General features: G+C 64.0%; 1 protein-coding gene across 12 annotated transcripts; it reads right to left on the minus strand.

Moving 5' to 3' along the window:
- Positions 1-1,227: 1,227 nt before the first annotated feature.
- PDLIM7 (PDZ and LIM domain 7) lies at positions 1,228-17,785 on the minus strand. Of its 12 annotated transcripts, XM_082063307.1 has the most exons (21): positions 10,195-10,326; positions 9,802-9,838; positions 9,271-9,619; positions 9,126-9,164; positions 8,842-8,996; positions 8,437-8,473; positions 7,773-7,811; positions 7,489-7,643; positions 7,083-7,119; positions 6,415-6,453; positions 6,131-6,285; positions 5,724-5,760; positions 5,060-5,098; positions 4,776-4,930; positions 4,393-4,429; positions 3,252-3,310; positions 2,880-3,114; positions 2,622-2,802; positions 2,321-2,441; positions 1,717-1,832; positions 1,228-1,448 (listed from the first exon to the last, which is right to left on the minus strand). In XM_082063307.1, the coding sequence occupies exons 2-21, from the start codon at positions 9,827-9,829 to the stop codon at positions 1,362-1,364; spliced, it is 2,100 nt and encodes a 699-aa protein (XP_081919433.1). In that variant the 5' UTR covers positions 9,830-9,838; positions 10,195-10,326; the 3' UTR covers positions 1,228-1,361. The 12 variants fall into 12 exon arrangements, 11 of the variants coding, with proteins under 11 accessions (XP_081919433.1, XP_081919438.1, XP_081919441.1 ...); XM_082063312.1 differs by lacking the exons at positions 4,393-4,429; positions 4,776-4,930; positions 5,060-5,098 and having other exon boundaries at positions 10,195-10,323; XR_014185190.1 differs by lacking the exons at positions 1,228-1,448; positions 1,717-1,832; positions 2,321-2,441 and having other exon boundaries at positions 2,663-2,802; positions 2,880-3,107; positions 10,195-10,333.
- Positions 17,786-17,838: the final 53 nt, after the last annotated feature.

A 17,838-nucleotide genomic window follows, 5' to 3' on the forward strand; every position in this document is an offset into this window, starting at 1 on the left:
CGTTCCAGCTGCCAGAGCAGGAGGAGTGGCTCTTCCCACACCCGCTGCCCTGGAGCCCATTCCAGCTGGAGGTGCCGGCGCGGCCTCACACCCGTCCTTTGGGACAGCAGCTGCATCGCATGAGCAAACGCTTGGCTGCTCTACACCAGAATGCGCCCAGAGCTGGTGCACGTGGCCCACACGTGCCCCATGACTTCTTGTCCTCTGCGCAGGACTTGGGGCCAGGGCACAGCAGGGACAAGGGGACACCACTGGCTCAACAGGGACCTCCCTCCGGGGTCAGGTATTTGTCCCATTTCCCCTTGTTGCAGCTTTGCTCCCCAGATTAATTACCACCCCTGTTAGTGGTCCTGCCTGCTACAAAGAGAGACCCAGCTGACATGAGGGGTCCAGCCCAGGCTGACACAGGCAGAGGAGGAGAAATCCAAGGCGAAGACTCCCCCTAGGAAGCTGGAAGGAGCTGAGTCAGGCCCCACAGGCGAGTAGGGCAAGGGCTGAGCATGACCTTCACAGCTGGCCGCACCTCGCTCGGTGAAACCGCAGGCTTTGACACAGCCGGCACTTGCAGAGAAGTGTTTATTAAAGGCACTAAAAGCACCGTGGCTCCATCAGCGGCAGCCTGACTGGAGAGTGTGGGTTTGGGAGAGGAATTTACAGGCCCGGGACGGTGGTGGCAGGCGCTCTTTGGTAGGAAGCTGTTCCCAAGCCTCGCGGGAGCCTGCTGGCCGGCTGCCATCAGCACATGCTGCCCTGCTCCCCAGCACGGGCGGGCTGGGGGTGCTGCTGCACGCCAGCCCCAGAAGAGCAGCAGGCCGGCTGGGTGGGGGGACACAGGGCACAGACCTCACCTGACACACAGCCGGGGTAGGAAGCCACCATAGCAATTTGCAGGATGGCTGGGCGGTTGCTGCGGGCAGGGCTGGGTCTCCAGCCCCACACACTAAGCAGGCAGCGGGGAAGGTGGGGGAGAGTTTGGAAGGGGGCCGGGGGGCTGGTCCTCACATGTTCATGGACATGTCAGGAGCATTCCTGCCCTGACACTGAGCTGCCAGGCAGCTGGGCCCCAGCCGAGCAAGGGAGCAGCCCTGCTGTGACTGACCCTCCCCGACTCCAGCCTCTGCACAGCTGCAGCCACCATGCTGCATGGCTTGGGGGCAGGAGACCTTCCCTAGGGCTCCTAGGGCCAGTTAGTGGGCACAGAAGAAGCCACCCAGGCTGGAGCCAGGCCAGAAGCTGCAAGGAGAGAGGCAGGAGCAAGGGGAAGGGGTGAAGGCCCAGCCTGGCTCCCTAGGGGCAGCAGGTGGGGGGAAAGGAGCATGCAGGGCCAGGGGCACGCGTGGGCACAGCTGAACTCCTGCCCCTCACACGTGGGAGAAAGCGTGGCTCTTGCAGAGCGGCTTGTCCTTCTTGGAGTAGAATGTCTTCCCTTCCAGGTTGGTCTGGCAGATCTGGGGAGGAGAGTGCAGGCGGTCAGGTCAGGGGGGCTGAGCCAGACCCAAGGTCCCCCCAGCACGACTCAGGGCTCAACACCAGCATCACACAGATGCCAAGGAGCAGCATGCTCAGAGCAGGGGCCCGAGCCACCAGCATAGAGACAAGTGGGGAAAACCACATAGCAGCAGGGACCCTGCGCTGATGGTGCACCCCATGCAGGGAATGACTGCTGGGGAGAGCCACGGCACCACCAGAAGCCAGGGAGGAAGGCACAGGGCTCACCGCACAGACGAAGCAAGTGTCATGCCAGCTGAACCCCAGCGCCTCCAGGAACCGGTCCCCAGCATCAATCTTGAAGTCGCAGCCACGGCACTTGGTACCAAACATCTTCTCATAGTCTGCAAGAAGAGGCAGAGCACGGGTCAGCATTCCCCAGCACTGCAGCCCCTTGTCTCAGGCGAGCTGGGCTGCAGCACAGCCAAGATCCCACAGGGACAGCCTGGGGACAACTCACTGCCAGCCCCAGGGGGACAATGTCCAAGACACCTGGACGAGATGCCTGTGCTGTACACAGTGGCCCTGGTTGCCACCAGGCCGCAGGGAGGAGGCAAACCTCATCTCCCAGGATGCAGCACTCGCCTTTGATGTACATCCTCCATCATCACCATGGTAACACAGGAATGATGGCACTACCCAGCAGCCAGAGAGGACCAGGATGGAGGGCTCTGGGCTACAGGAGGGGGGTCCCTGCCTTCCCCATGGCCTGGGAGGAGTCCCACATCACTGGGCCACTCGCCCCCCACTCCCATGGTCACATGTTGAACCCAAACAGTTCCTGGTGCCCCCAGGGCCATGTAGGGTGGCACATGGGGCTATCAGGTCCTACCTCTCTCACAGTAGGGCTGTCCCTCCTCCATGTAGAAGGCACGGTTGCGGATGGGAGTTTTGCAGGCAGCACAGGTGAAGCACTGCACGTGCCAGGTCATCTTCAGCGCATGCATCACCTCCTGGAGGGGAACTGCTGTCAGCCAGCGGCAGGACTGCCCTGGACCACGGGGAACTCCCTCCTCCCAGGGCAGAAAGGGACAAGGGATCCCTGGGGATTAGAATAGGATGGGAAGGGACAGAGCTGTGGACCAGCAGGTAAGCAGGGACAGGAGGTGTGGAGCATGCAGAGGGACACTTACCCCAGTGATCTTCTTCTTGCACTTGGCGCAGCTGGGTGCATAGCGCGTGTCATAGCATTTGGGACAGAAGATGGAGCCTTTCTCCTCGAAGAAGCCCCCCTCATCCAGCACCTTCCTGCACTGGCAGCAGATGAACTCCTCGGGGTGGTAATAATGTCCCAAAGCCACGAGGTAGCGTCCCCTGCAGCAGGACAGAGCCACATCAGCCATGCTGGAGCCCAGGACACTGGCGCGGTGGCAGCGGTGGCCAGGGCTCACCTGATGACCTTGTTGCACTTGTAGCAGAGGGGTGTGCGTCCAGGCCCCTCGGGGCTCTGCTGCGCCGCCTGCACGATGGAGCTGCGGTTCTGCATGGGGGTCGGCGTGGCTGGCTGGCTGTGCTTGCTCACCACCGTGCTTGTCTTGTCTGGTGCGTAGCGCTCAGCGAACGAAGGGTCCACAGCCCAGGGTGGGCGGCTGGCAGGGCCAGGGGTGGCGGTGGGGGTCCTGGGGGCTGCACGCACATGAAAGTCTCCAGGACAGTGCACCTGAGCCCTCGGCAGCCCCCTCCCAGCACCCAGGGCTGGGCAAGCAACATCCCTTGGCATCCCTGCACCTCACCCCCTGAGCCCAGAGGAAATGTTTACTCACCCAGTCCCGGCTCCGTCTTCATTGCTGCTCCTGGGGATTGGTCAAGCACGGAGACCTGGCTACAGAACAAGCAGTTAATCCAGTCTGCCCCACTCGATTCCTCTGCCCAGCGGGTCTGTGGGCACAGGAAGGGTTCCCCCACCCGACAAGCAGGCAGGAGCTGGCCAAGCTCCCGTGCCCAGCCAGTAGCTGGGTTGGTGGTGGGGGAACAAGCCAAGCGCCTTCAGCCCTGCTGAGACGCAGTGGCCCAGGGGTCTCTGGAAGCCATCGCAGTGGTGTGGGGAGTGGCGGGAGGGAGCACAGGGCTGCCAGGGCCCCACACCCAGCTCTACGCTGCTCCAGGTTGAGCAGGGACTCCGGCTGCCCGCTCACATGATGGTCGCCCCCAGCCCCACTGGGGTGCAGAGGGGCTTGGACCTGACCCCACAGAGGGAACCCCAGGGCCCGACAGGCAGGGCTCTACCATCCCTGCCAGGTAGGCAGGGCCAGGCTGGACCTGGCAGGGGCAAGGGCTGTGCCCACCCTGCAGGCTGCTGGCACGTCGGGTGTGGAAACAGGCAGGGCAAGCCAGGGCCAGAGACACATGGCCCACCCAAGAGAGGGACAGGGACGGAAGGAGAGCTGGTGGCTCTATGCCTCTCCACAGAAAAGGCGAGGAAGAGACGCCTACAAATACCAGAGCATTTATTTGCGGCAGAGCAAATGGGGCAGAGACGGGACCCAGTGGTCACAGTGCGAGGGCAGGAAGCATCATGGGGAGGTGAAGGCGAAAGAGGAGCTGTGCACAATCCTGCCTGGCTGCATAGGGCACAGAATGATCCCCCCAGTCCTGAGTCCCTTTGCTGCCTCCACACAGGGCCTGACACTCATGGACAAGGCGGTGACACTCACCCAGGTCTTCCTGGCCGCCCCACACCCCCACAACAGGCTCACGGGGCATCGCACTCCATGTGCAGGTATTGCCAAATGTCACAACAACCACAGCCAGGTTTTCCCAATGCCACCAGCTGCCCCCACCCGCTTTGTCCAGGAAACCACAGCACAGCTTGACATCCCCAGCTCAGAGCCAGCAGTGCCCAGAGTCCTGCCTGGGACGTGCAGCACCATGCATGGCTCCTGCTGCTGCTCCCACACCGCTTACCTGGGCTTTTTAACAAACACATCATCACGATCCTCCACTGAGCGCAGCAGGAAAGAAATGAGGAGAGAAAGTCAGTCAGGCTGCAGCAACTGAGACCCAGAAAGAGCAGGAAAGGGAAAGGAAAAACTGACTTCTCCACCTGCCCCAACACTCAGCCCTGCCCGGCCATGGGGCAGAGCACTGACCAGCCCAGCGGCACCACCACGACCCGCACACAGCCCTGGGAAGCTCCCAACGGCTCAGACACACCAGGACGGGACACCACGGCCCAAACTAACACTCCAGTGTCACAATGCACCACGGCCTTCATCCAGCTCCACTCGGCCCAGCAAAGCCGGGCACCCCCGGGCAGCCACGCAGCGCTGAGCCCTGCGGGAACTTACTGCCGTCTGTGCCCGTCAGCCGGGCCAGTTTGCGGAAGGAGCGCGACTGGGAGGTCCCGGTGCGGGGCTGCCAGTCCACAGCGTCCTCCATCAGCCGCAGCTTCCCGGGGTCGCACACGGGGGTGCTTGGGGGCTCCGGCGGCTGCGAGGGCTGCCTGCGGGGGACACAGGGCAGGTGCTCAGCCAGCACCCTGCATGCTCCCTGCCCAGCACCACGGCACAGGGCAGTGACTCCAAACGTGCCATCACACACACCAACTGCCTTGCCAGACCCTGGCACTCACCACTGCTCCACTGTGCCCCCGACAGACCCACGAGCATCCCTGTGGTGTTGGAAAAACGGCGGCGCAAAAGTCAGTGTGTGACCCATGTCTGAGACAACCCACCTGTACACACCCCCAGCCCCACAGAGAAGCCAGCGACACTCACCCAGCTCTGCCCGGCCGCCTGTAGCCCCACGCCAGGCTCACGGGACATTGTGCCCCAGGTCCAGGCACTGCCCAGCACCTCCCAACACCCCCAGCAAGGTGCTGCCAGTGCCCACAGCCTCCTCCACATCCCGTTTGCTCAAGAAGCAACGGTGCAGCTTGCGCTCCCCAGCTCAGTGTCAGCGGTGACCAGCGAGTCCTGCCCGGCACATCTGTCACAGGGACACCCCATTTGGGGACAGCCGGGCTGGCAGCGGGGGGCTGGGCAGGACCCTCCCGAGGTGACGGTCAGAGCAGTTGCTGAGCGATCGCTGGGCTCTGTGGCTGCACCAACAGTTTGGATCTGGGGACAGGGAGAGGATAGAGAGAGAAAGGGAGGACAGAGGAGGAAGAGAGAGAAAAAATAGCAACAGGACAAAGAGCTGGCCTGGAGTCATCATAAGCAGTGAGGGCAAACGAGACTCGTGGGCTGAGCCCGGGACATGCAGACCATGGCTCCTGCTGCTCCCACACCTCTTACCTGGGCTTTGAAACAAGCTCATCCTCATGATCCTCCACTGAGCAAAGCAGGAGAGAAACAAGGAGACAGGGTCAGTCTGTGGCAACCAAGGCCCATGGGAAGCAGGAGGGGAAAGGAAGGAAAGGAAAGGGAAAGGAAGCAAACACAGACCACTTCTCCCGCTGCCCTCCTGCCCCAACACTCAGCCCTGCCCGGCCATGGGGCAGAGCACTGACCAGCGGCACCACCACGACCCACACACAGCCTTGGCAGATCCCAACGGCTCAGACACACCAGGACGGGACACCACGGCCCAAACTAACACTCCAGTGTCACAATGCACCACGGCCTTCATCCAGCTCCACTCGGTCCAGCAAAGCCGGGCACCCCCGGGCAGCCACGCAGCGCTGAGCCCTGCGGGAACTTACTGCCGTCTGTGCCCGTCAGCCGGGCCAGTTTGCGGAAGGAGCGCGACTGGGAGGTCCCGGTGCGGGGCTGCCAGTCCACAGCGTCCTCCATCAGCCGCAGCTTCCCGGGGTCGCACACGGGGGTGCTGGGGGGCTCCGGCGGCTGCGAGGGCTGCCTGCGGGGGACACAGGGCAGGTGCTCAGCCAGCACCCTGCATGCTCCCTGCCCAGCACCACGGCACAGGGCAGCAACTCCAAACGTGCCATGACACACACCACCTCCCTTGCCAGACCCTGGCACTCACCACTGCTCCACTGTGCCCCCGAAAGGTCTACAGGCATCCCTGCATTGTCAGAAAATCGGCGGCACAACAGTAAGTGGGTGACCCATGTCTGAAACAACCCACCTGTACACACCCCCAGCCCCACAGAGAAGCCAGCGACACTCACCCAGCTCTGCCCGGCCGCCTGTAGCCCCACGCCAGGCTCACGGGACATCGTGCCCCAGGTCCAGGCACTGCCCAGCACCTCCCAACACCCCCAGCAAGGTGCTGCCAGTGCCCACAGCCTCCTCCACATCCCGTTTGCTCAAGAAGCAACAGTGCAGCTTGCGCTCCCCAGCTCAGTGCCAGAGGTGACCATCGGGTCCTGCCCGGCACATCTGTCACACGGACACCCCATTTGGGGACAGCTGGGCTGGCAGCGGGGGTGGGCAGGACCCTCCCGAGGTGACGGTCAGAGCAGTCGCTGAGCGCTGGCCGTGCCCATCGGGGGGTGAGCGCAGTGGGAGCTCTGCGGCTGCAGCAACAGCTCAGCTCTGGGGACAGGGACAGGACAGAGAGAGAAAGGGAGGACAACAGGACAAAGAGCTGGCCTGGAGTCATCATAAGCAGTGAGGGCAAAGCAGACCCGTGGGATGAGCCCGTGTCTAGACATGCAGCCCCATGGCTCCTGCTGCTCCCACACCCCTTACCTGGGCTTTGAAACAAGCTCATCCTCATGATCCTCCACTGAGCAAAGCAGGAAAATAATGAGGAGAGAGTCAGTCTCTGGCAATCAAGGCCCATGGAAAGCAGGAAAGGAGAGAAAGGAAAGAGAAAGGAAGGAAAAACCGACCTCTCCTCCCACAGCCCTCCTGCCCCAAAATTCAGCCCTGCCCAGCCATGGGGCAGAGCACTGACCAGCCCAGCGGCACCACCATGACCCACACACAGCCCTGGGAAGCTCCCAACAGCTCAGACACATCAGGACGGGACACCACGGCCCAGACTAACACTCCAGTGCCACAATGCACCATGGCCTTCATCCAGCTCCACTCGGCCCAGCAAAGCCGGGCACCCCCGGGCAGCCACGCAGCGCTGAGCCCTGCGTGAACTTACTGCCGTCTGTGCCCGTCAGCCGGGCCAGTTTGCGAAAGGAGCGCGACTGGGAGGTCCCGGTGCGGGGCTGCCAGTCCACAGCGTCCTCCATCAGCCGCAGCTTCCCGGGGTCGCACACGGGGGTGCTGGGGGGCTCCGGCGGCTGCGAGGGCTGCCTGCGGGGGACACAGGGCAGGTGCTCAGCCAGCACCCTGCATGCTCCCTGCCCAGCACCACGGCGCAGGGCAGTGACTCCAAACGTGCCATCACACACACCACCTCCCTTGCCAGACCCTGGCACTCACCACTGCTCCACCGTGCCCCCGACAGACCCACGAGCATCCCTGTGGTGTTGGAAAAACGGCGGCACAACAGTAAGTGGGTGACCCATGTCTGAGACAACCCACCTGTACACACCCCCAGCCCCACAAAGAAGCCAGCGACACTCACCCAGCTCTGCCCGGCCGCCTGTAGCCCCACGCCAGGCTCACGGGACATCGTGCCCCAGGTCCAGGCACTGCCCAGCACCTCCCAACACCCCCAGCAAGGTGCTGCCTGTGCCCACAGCCTCCTCCACATCCCGTTTGCTCAAGAAGCAACAGTGCAGCTTGCGCTCCCCAGCTCAGTGCCAGCGGTGACCAGCGGGTCCTGCCCGGCACATCTATCACAGGGACACCCAATTTGGGGACAGCCGGGCTGGCAGCGGGGGGCTGGGCAGGACCCTCCCGAGGTGACGGTCAGAGCAGTCGCTGAGCGATCACTGGGCTCTGTGGCTGCACCAACAGTTCGGATCTGGGGACAGGGAGAGGATAGAGAGAGAAAGGGAGGACAGAGGAGGAGGAGAGAGAAAAAATAGCAACAGGACAAAGAGCTGGCCTGGAGTCATCATAAGCAGTGAGGGCAAACGAGACTCGTGGGCTGAGCCCAGGACATGCAGACCATGGCTCCTGCTGCTCCCACACCTCTTACCTGGGCTTTGAAACAAGCTCATCCTCATGATCCTCCACTGAGCAAAGCAGGAGAGAAATGAGGAGAGAGTCAGTCTGTGGCAATCAAGACCCATGGAAAGCAGAAAAGGAGAGGAAGGAAAGGGAAAGGAAGGAAAAACCGACCTCTCCTCCCACAGCCCTCCTGCCCCAAAATTCAGCCCTACCCAGCCATGGGGCAGAGCACTGACCAGCCCAGCGGCACCACCATGACCCACACACAGCCCTGGCAGCTTCCAACGGGTCAGACACACCAGGACAGGACACCGCAGCCCAAACTAACACTCCAGTGCCACAACGCACCACGGCCTTCATCCAGCTCCACTCGGCCCAGCAAAGCCGGGCACCCCCGGGCAGCCACGCAGCGCTGAGCCCTGCGGGAACTTACTGCCGTCTGTGCCCGTCAGCCGGGCCAGTTTGCGGAAGGAGCGCGACTGGGAGGTCCCGGTGCGGGGCTGCCAGTCCACAGCGTCCTCCATCAGCCGCAGCTTCCCGGGGTCGCACACGGGGGTGCTGGGGGGCTCCGGCGGCTGCGAGGGCTGCCTGCGGGGGACACAGGGCAGGTGCTCAGCCAGCACCCTGCATGCTCCCTGCCCAGCACCACGGCGCAGGGCAGTGACTCCAAACGTGCCATCACACACACCACCTCCCTTGCCAGACCCTGGCACTCACCACTGTTCCACCGTGCCCGTGAAAGGTCTACAGACATCCCTGCATTGTCAGAAAATCGGCGGCACAACAGTAAGTGTGTGACCCATGTCTGAGACAACCCACCTGTACACACCCCCAGCCCCACAGAGAAGCCAGCGACACTCACCCAGCTCTGCCCGGCCGCCTGTAGCCCCACGCCAGGCTCACGGGACATCGTGCCCCAGGTCCAGGCACTGCCCAGCACCTCCCAACACCCCCAGCAAGGTGCTGCCTGTGCCCACAGCCTCCTCCACATCCCGTTTGCTCAAGAAGCAACGGTGCAGCTTGCGCTCCCCAGCTCAGTGTCAGCAGTGACCAGCGGGTCCTGCCCGGCACATCTGTCACACGGACACCCCATTTGGGGACAGCTGGGCTGGCAGCAGGGGGTGGGCAGGACCCTCCCGAGGTGACGGTCAGAGCAGTCGCTCTCGGGGTGAGCGCAGTGGGAGCTCTGCGGCTGCAGCAACAGCTCAGCTCTGGGGACAGGGACAGGACAGAGAGAGAAAGGGAGGACAGAGGAGGAGGAGGAGAGGTGAGAAGAAAAGCAAAAGATTTAGAGCTTGCCTGGACTCATCACAAGCAGCGAGGGCAAAACAGTCTCATGGGCTGAGCCCAGGACATGCAGCCCCATGGCTCCTGCTGCTCCCGCACCCCTTACCTGGGCTTTGAAACAAGCTCATCCTCATGATCCTCCACTGAGCGCAGCAGGAAAGAAATGAGGAGACAGGGTCAGTCTGTGGCAACCATGGCCAAGAGACAGCAGGATGGGAAAGGAAGGAAAAATTGACCTCTCCTCCCACAGCCCTCCTGCCCCAGCACTCAGCCCTGCCCAGCTATGGGGCAAGCACGGCCCAGCCCAGCGGCACCACCATGACCCACACACAGTCCCAATCAGCTCCCAACAGCTCAGACACTCGAGCATGGGACACACATGGTCAAAACCAACACTCCAGTGCCACAACGCACCGGGGCCTTCACCCAGCTCCACTCAGCCTGGCAAAGCCGGGCACCCCCGGGCAGCCACGCAGCGCTGAGCCCTGCGGGAACTTACGGCTGTCTGTGCCCGTCAGCCGGGCCAGTTTGTGGAAGGAGCGTGACTGGGTTCTCCCGATGCGGGGCTGCCAGTCCACAGCGTCCTCTATCAGCTGCAACTTCACAGGGTCATACGTGGGGGTGCTGGGGGATGCCAGTGGCTGTGGAGGCTGCCTATGAGTGACAGAGTCATCTGTCAAATCAGACGGATCCCCACAGCATCACCTCCCGGGAGCTGCCCCACACCTTCTCAAGCACAGAACCCACAGCACACCAGTACCTGAGATACCACATATTGCCTTTCTCCCCACAGCCCATACTCTTCCTCCATGTAGGCAGGGCCCATTAAGGCCTGACCATCCATTTCTGGCAGTCTGAGACTGTCCCAAGAGGTCAGGAGGGGACATGATAGGGCAAGAATAAGGTCAAAAATCACCAGCACTAAAGCTGCATGAGAGCCCAGTGAACACCTACGTTGCCAGTGGCAGTGCCACCCACCTGCCTGGCACCAGGCAGGGTACCCAGCACAGCCTGGCAGCCCTTGCCCAGCCGAGCCACATCTCAGGGAGGAGGGAAGTGACCACCCATGAAGACACTCCAGGGCCCCAGCAAGACAGGCAGTGCTCCCGGCCAGGCCAGGGCAGCTGCTGCCAGGACTGACCCCCAGGCAGGTGTGCTGCCTGTCCCTGGGCTGGCCCTGCCCCCGAGAAGGGGGCATTAGCAGGGAAGAGGCATGCAGGGAGGATAGAGAGAACAGGCAAAAGGCTTACTGACTTGTCAAGGCTCAGCACCTGTAGGGGAGAGGGAAAGAGAAAGGGAGGAGAGAAAGAAAGAAAAAGGAAGGCGAAATTAGACCCACAGCACCCAAGAAGTTTCTAGAGCTCTCCTATGGCCTGCACCAGTCCATCTGCCCCTGAGACCCACAGCCAGCTTGCCCAGGGCTGGGAGAACACTGGGCAGCAGGGGCATACACAGACAGACCAAAGCATGCCTCCCCCAGCCCCGCAGAACAGACCTGGGTGCCCAGGGCAGCCAGGGCCGTGTCCCCTCCCCACCACCCAGTGCTGGGGCACTGTAGCAGCTCCTGGCAGGAGAGGCAGGGACTGGCGGCCACCGACACGCAGCAGCCAGGTGGGCAGCCTGCGGAGGTGGGAGCTCCTTCCCCGTGAGCAGGGCAAGGACGGTGCTGTGCAGGGCTCCAGGGCTTCCCTTTACCCGGCCCAGCCCGGCAGCCAGGGGACCTGTGGGACAGGTGCTGGCTGGTGGCCACAACGCAGTCACCGCCTCCCTGCCACCACAGACGCCAGCGAGTGTCCTGCTGTGACCGCCGTGCCATGCCCCACAGGGCTCCCCACAGGCTGACACATCCCCAGGCAAGGGACCAGCATGTGCGTGACCGTGTGTCCCCACATGACAGTCCTGTTGTGCTACCTCAGCACCAGCCATCAGGGGACCCCAGCACGGGCACTGTCACCCACTCCCACCCATGGGTGCCTGGCATGCAGGGCGCAGCAGGGCCAGGCAGTGGGGCTCCCCTGATCCTCAGGGAGCAGGACGGACAGCAACATACCCATTGTGCTGGGGGGTGCAGGTAGGCGCCAGGGGTGCGTACGTCACGGGTTTCGTCACCAGCCCGGGCCGTAGATTCGGAGGTGAGCTGGCCCCAAAGGGCCGAGCTGTTTTGTTGAGGGCAGTGCTGGGAGCGAAGTTATATTTCAGGGGTTCAGAGCAGGGGAGTGAGTCCTGAGCAAGACAAAACACACAGACACGGGCTCACATGTCAAGCAGCATGCAAGGGGCAGCGCAGCAGGCAGCCAGGTAGGAAAGCTGGACAGCACATGCACCTCGAACACCGGGCTCTGCCAGGCTGGCACCTCTCTGCAGGGCACCCAGCCCAGCAACAGTAGGTCACAAGCCCGGCCCAAGGGTTGTTGCAGGATTACTCAGTACCCCAGACACTCACTGCTGCCCACGGCAGGGCAGTGCATGCACACGCGCTGATCGCAACTGTCCCGCGGTACAAAGCTGAACACATGCAGGTGGCTTCTGGTCAGGAGCCACCAGTCACTGGGCCCAGCCCTGCCTTCCTGTGCCAGGGCACTCCCAGCACCGGCAAACACGGGGCCCCAGGCTGTGCTGCAGCTGCTCAGCCTCCCCCCCGCATCAGCCCCTCTGCACCCCTGCCCACACCCAGCACCAGTGGGACACAGACAGGCTGCAGCGGGGGCCCGGCCACCCGCTGGCAGACCCTGCTCCCTCCGATCCCCTGCAGTGCCGGAGGTCAGAGCTGCTCCTCCAGCAGGGAGTTTTCCAGCCCTCCAAACACACCCCACTCCCCCAGAAACCTGTGGGCCCCAGGAACAAAGTCTGTTTGCCCGTCTACACTCAGAGATTCCCCTCCCCTGAGACAAGGCTGAGCTGCTGCTGCAGCGCCAGGAGCGACACGTACCTTCTGCGGCTTCCCCAGGTGGTTCTGGGCTCTGCAAGAGAGGAGATAGCTGGGCAGGTGCTGGGACTGGTCCAGCCACCACCGAGACGCTGGTAGCCCAGGGATGCAGCACCTGCCCGAGGGGAGCCATGGCCAGCTGGCACTGCCTCGTGGCTCGCAGGTGAGAGCCGGCAGCCAGGCTAAGCCTCATCCAGCCAAGCAGAGCCCTTGGACCCAGCCAGGGGCTGCAAGGCTCCGAGCAAGGAGACGGCCCTGGGCAGAGGGCCCTGGCTCTGCTCCAACCCCAGGTCTGCAGGACCCCCGAACCCTACCTGCTCAGGGTGAGGCAGAGCCTGTCCCCGCAGGCGCGGATCCTGTTCTGGGCCTCGATGTGCGTCATGGAGCTGGTGTTCTCCCCATCGATGTACAGCACCCAATCACCCACTCCCACGCCGGCCTGGGCCGCCTTCCCGCCCGGCGTCAGCTGCAGGACAGACAGAGTCAGGGAGAGCCGGGCTGGCCGAGCGGCAACGTGGGAGCGGAGGGACGTCCCCATCCCCACAAGGGCAGGGGTCTGCCAGAGCCCAGGGCCCTTCATGGAGGCCCGTCCTGGCACAGGACACACGCACAGGCCTGACCCAGGGGCAGGTGGGGACCCATGGGTCACCCTGGGTTTCCCAGCACATCAGCTGGGAGCAGCAGCGGGCTCAGCGCTGCCCAGCGCCTGCCCTGTGGCACGGCTGCAGTCCCCACCAGCGCACCGGGGCCCTGTCGATGTCAAACAGCCGAGGAGGCTCAGCCTCTGACACCCCTCGGAGCCGTCCCCACAGCCCTGGGGTGAGTCAGGGCTGTAGGGCAGCCCACGTCTCGCTGAGAACCACAGGCATTTCCAGCCCTTCGCCTGGGGTGCGCAGGGGGAGCATCTCCGAGCGCTTCCCCAGCTGCCCCCGCTCCCAAACCCTTCCCCTTACGGTGTCAGCAGGCACAGACGTTACCTCATCCCGCAGAGGAGCAGGATCCCCCCGGGGCAGGGAGACACCCGCCCCCACCCACACTGCTCCCCCAGCCCTCGCCCCGCCGGGGCAGCCAGGAGCACGGCCACGGGCTCCCCTGCCCGGCCACGGTGCTGGAGACGCATCTTGCCCCCAGCACAGCTCCACGTCAGCCCTGTGCCAGCAAGCAGAGGCTGCCCTGCCCTCCCCTCCCGCCGGGGACGCACAGATGAAGGTCCCAAGCACCACACGCAGCTCCCAGGCACTGACAGACAGACAGACGTGGGCAGACTGCAGCCATTCCTGCTCCTTCAGCATGGAAGAACTTGAGGCGTTTGGACCCGGACCAAGTATTTCCTCAAGTCCTGTTCGACATGAACATAAAAGGAGCGAGCCAGATTCCCAGCACCATCAGAGGGCTGAAAAATCCCTGCCGCTGAGCCCTGGCTCCTCCTCACCCGCGCGCAGGGCCCGGCTCGCCCACAGCCGTGCTCCCCCACGCAAGGCCAAACCCCACGCCTGGGCTGGGCGCACCCTGTCTCCACCTGCATCTCTCTGCCATCCCCAGGAGGACACGGGTACCCCCTTTGGTGTCCTCATGCTGCCCAGCACCCATTCCTCCTGTCCGGCATGGGAGGGTGCCCTGGGCGGCAAGTGGCGCCGGCCAGCTGCTGGCCATGCTGCTGCAAGCCCCGGCTTGCTGCCCTGGAGGGCTGGGGAAGGCGCAGGGCGGCTGTGTGGGTTTGGAGGCAGGAGCGGGAGCTGGGAGAAGCTTTCACCCGGCTGCCTGGGAAGGGGGGAGCACAGCAGGCTGTGTCACGCCACCGCACCCAGCCCAGCTGTGCTGGCCTGCCCCCTCCGCACCAGCATGCCAGGAAACCCCTTCGGCAGGTGCCGGGAGCCACAGCAGTGCCAGGCCTCCTGCTTCCCACCCAGCCCCGCTAACCAAGGCTTCCTTCCTCCCCTCTCCGCCCAGCCAGCTCTTTGTTCCCTGCGCCTCCATCACCGCACCCAGCGAGGTGCCCACCGGCTGCCCCTGCCCAGGGCTTGGACGCCCCAGACAGTCACCCAGCACGGAGGGGAGTCAGGTGCCTGAACAAGAGCTCAGGCAGCATCCCCCAGCACCTTCCCGCCTGCAGCACCAAGGGTCCGTCCTCTTCCCCAGTTGGCAGACGCCGGGATGCACCACCCAGCATCCAGCTCCCCAGACACCAGCCCTTACCCCAGCTCCACCACAAGCAGCTCAGGCTCTTGGTCTCACACCCCACCTGGCCGAGGTGTCAGGATCCCAAGCAGAGCCCCTTGCCACAGGAGGTGTGTGCGCAGAGGACCAGGGCGGCACCTCTTTTGCATGACCACTGATCTGAAGTGGTCTTGCAGCTGGCCAGCAGTGTCATGGTGATGGACACAGCCAAGAAACAAAGCACACACCAGGCTGCCGCACATCCCAGCCTCATTAGAGAGCCCCTCAAAGCCAGCTGCACCCCCTGGGAATGTCCTCGCTGCTCCTGCCTGCCCTGCTCAGGACAGCAGTGTTGCCCAAGCCCCGAGGACAGTGCTGGGCTCCTTGCACAGCATGGCCATTGCTACACAAGGCCCCTGCCCTAGGCCCTGGGAGGCTCCTCCATCCGACCAGACCCTTTGTTAAGCACTGGCTTGCAGCCAAGAGAAACATTTTTTAGAGAATAAACTCGATGAAGCCGTCTCTGTGTGCTCGGCAGAGATCAGCAGGCCCTGGGGCAGCGGCGCTGGCGACTCCAGCCTTGCACAGTGCCCTCAGGGTCCCTGCTCCACGCTGGGGTGCTGCGGAGACCCGCACCTTCCCGGACAGACACACGGTGCCGGGCTCGTGCCGGGGGCAGGACCCCACGCAGCACTCGGTGCCACAAGCAAAGCCGTCCTTCAAGAAATGGTCTCTCTGCCAGCTGCCCGAGCGTCAGCAGCACAGGCAATGCAATTGCATTCCAAGGCTTATAAGGCAATTGTGTGGCCAGAGCCACAGCCAGCACCCACCCGTGGGACCAGGCTGCCCAGGGACAGGGACCCAGACGTGCCCAAGGGCCACACTCTGACTGAGCGAGCATCACACCCAGCACAGCTCACACCAGGTGCCTCGGCCACAAGCAGCCAGCAGCACAAATGGCTCTTGCTTACACTGAAGAAATGAGCTGGTTTTGTGGAGAGAGCCACATCCCAATGCAGGCAGCACTGCAGGCAGCGCAGGCTTCCTCCCCTCCCTGCCCGTTCCAGGGCCAGCTCAACTGCGGCGCTGGGAGCCACGCAGCAGGAGAGAAGGCGGGAGGGCACAAGTCAGGTCCTGGGAAGCTGAGCCTGGTGTTGTGGTGCAGACTGGGAAGCCAGACCCGCCACTCGGAGACGGTGAGAGCAGCTCCCCTCCCCCTGCAGCGGGCATGCTCCGGAAGGGGCCTCCCCTGCCCCAAAAGCAGCCAGAATGACTCTGCAGACGCTGTGCAGCATTTTTCATCTGCGGTCCCCTGCCCGGAACACCCCCGTGCCAGACCGCAGCTGATAAGGCTCCAAGAGCCAGACGGGGCAGGATGCAGCGCTCCCGGGGCCCCAGCTCATCCATATCCCCCACACAGCTCTGCCTCAGCCACACAGACACAGCCGTGGTGGCTCCCACTTGCGGAGGTGGCAGAAGGATGGGTGTTGTTGGTCTCAGCTTCTCTTACCCTGGAGATGGAGAGCGGCATGCTGAAATCCTTCCCTCCCTGCAGCCTGAAGCCCCAGGGTGCCGGCCCATTCAGCATCACCTTGTAGGACTCCATATCACCCATCTCTGCAAGGGAAGAGGGTGTGATCCTGGCATGAGGGTACATGGAAACAATGCAGGGAGAACAGGCGAGGAGGGGGCCCAGTGCCTAGCAGGATGGGGCAGGAGGAGACAGGTGACATTTCCAGCACTAGCTCCACCCTGACCATCCTACACTGTGGTTAGAGACGCTCCCCAAATCCATCAGCATCTCCTCCAGCAGCGTCGGAGCCGAGGAGCCCAGGCTAACACTGCTTGGCACCAGGGAGCCAGGCACAGCCCCACTGCCACCCACAGCTTGTGGGCCCCTTGCAGGAGCCCAAAAACTCATGCTGCTGAAAGCTGAGACCATTTCAGACCACAGAAAAGCAGCAGCAGGTTCGGGATGGGAACCAGAAGCATTTTTCCCAGGTGAATTAGCAGCAACCATGCAGGAACTGCATGATGCCACCTGAGGCGCCTGGCAGAGCAGCCAGGCTGGCGCTCCGGCAGCCGGCCGAGCAGATGCTGGCTGGGAGCGAGCCCATCTCCGCACACGGAGCGGGGCTGCGGCGGGGAGGGAATCCCTGTGCTCCCGTGCCCACCAGGGCTGCTGACAGCTGTCAGTCGGCCAAGGCTCCGGGCAGATGGGCCAACCCTCACCTGGAAGGAGCTCCCGGGTCCCTCTAAAGCCCCCCAGGACCTTCCTCCTGCCGCTGCCAGGCAGGGGACAGGGCCAGTTTCGGGGGCCCAGTGTCCTCTGCACCCCTCACTAGGGACAGCGGGTTCCCAGTCGCGACGCGGCAGAGGCTGCAGGGCCGGGGGCCAGCGTGCCCCCGCTCTCCCCGGGCCGGTGCGGGCTATATAAGGCGTGTAAGACGACACCAGCCCGTTCCCCGCTCGGGAGGGCCGGGGGAAGCTGCGTGTCAGGCATTCCCGGCGCCCGGCAGCCGCGCAAGCCCCAGCGAGGCGGCGGGACCGGGGCGGCCGGGAGGGGCGGGCGGTCCCCGAGGGCTGGGGGTCCCAGCAGAGCCCGGCTGATGGGACAGCCCCAGCCCCACTCCTCATCCTGCCCCACGGGAACCCCCACAGCCTCCTCTCCCCATGCCACCCTACACAGCTTCCCTTCCCTGGGCTCGGGGACACCGGCCCTGCCCCATGGGGCTCCCGGCATTACCCCACGGCATCACCGGCCTTAGGCTCAGACCTGCCCCACGGAGACCCCGCTCCGCTCCGCCCCGACCAACCGCCCTCCCTCAGACCCAGGCCCCAACCCTAATCCCCCCTGTGCCCCCCCCACCCCCGGGCGGGGACGGAGACCCCGGCCCGGCCCTCCCTCCCTCCCTCACTCACCCGCGGCCGGCCGAGCCGCCGGCGGAGCGGGGCCGAGCGGGCGGCGCCTCGGCGGGGAGCGGAGCAGAAGGGAGTGGACGTGGGACTCGAACTCGGGCACCGCCTCCGCCAGCCCCGGCCCGGCCTTATATAGGATCG

This window comes from Streptopelia decaocto (assembly GCF_964273445.1).
Source record: "Streptopelia decaocto genome assembly, chromosome: 12".
NCBI classification, from domain to species: Eukaryota; Metazoa; Chordata; class Aves; order Columbiformes; family Columbidae; genus Streptopelia; species Streptopelia decaocto.

What these genes read in the sequence shown, in the direction of transcription:
- PDLIM7 (XM_082063307.1), bottom strand. Translation starts at nt 9,829, where the DNA reads ATGAGGATGAGCTTGTTTCAAAGCCCAG. An exon ending in GCTGACGGGCACAGACGGCA is followed by an intron (nt 4,430 to 4,775) that starts GTAAGTTCCCGC and finishes TGCTGCGCTCAG; the next exon opens with TGGAGGATCGTGATGATGTG. An exon ending in GCAAGAAGAAGATCACTGGG is followed by an intron (nt 2,442 to 2,621) that starts GTAAGTGTCCCT and finishes GTTCCCCTCCAG; the next exon opens with GAGGTGATGCATGCGCTGAA.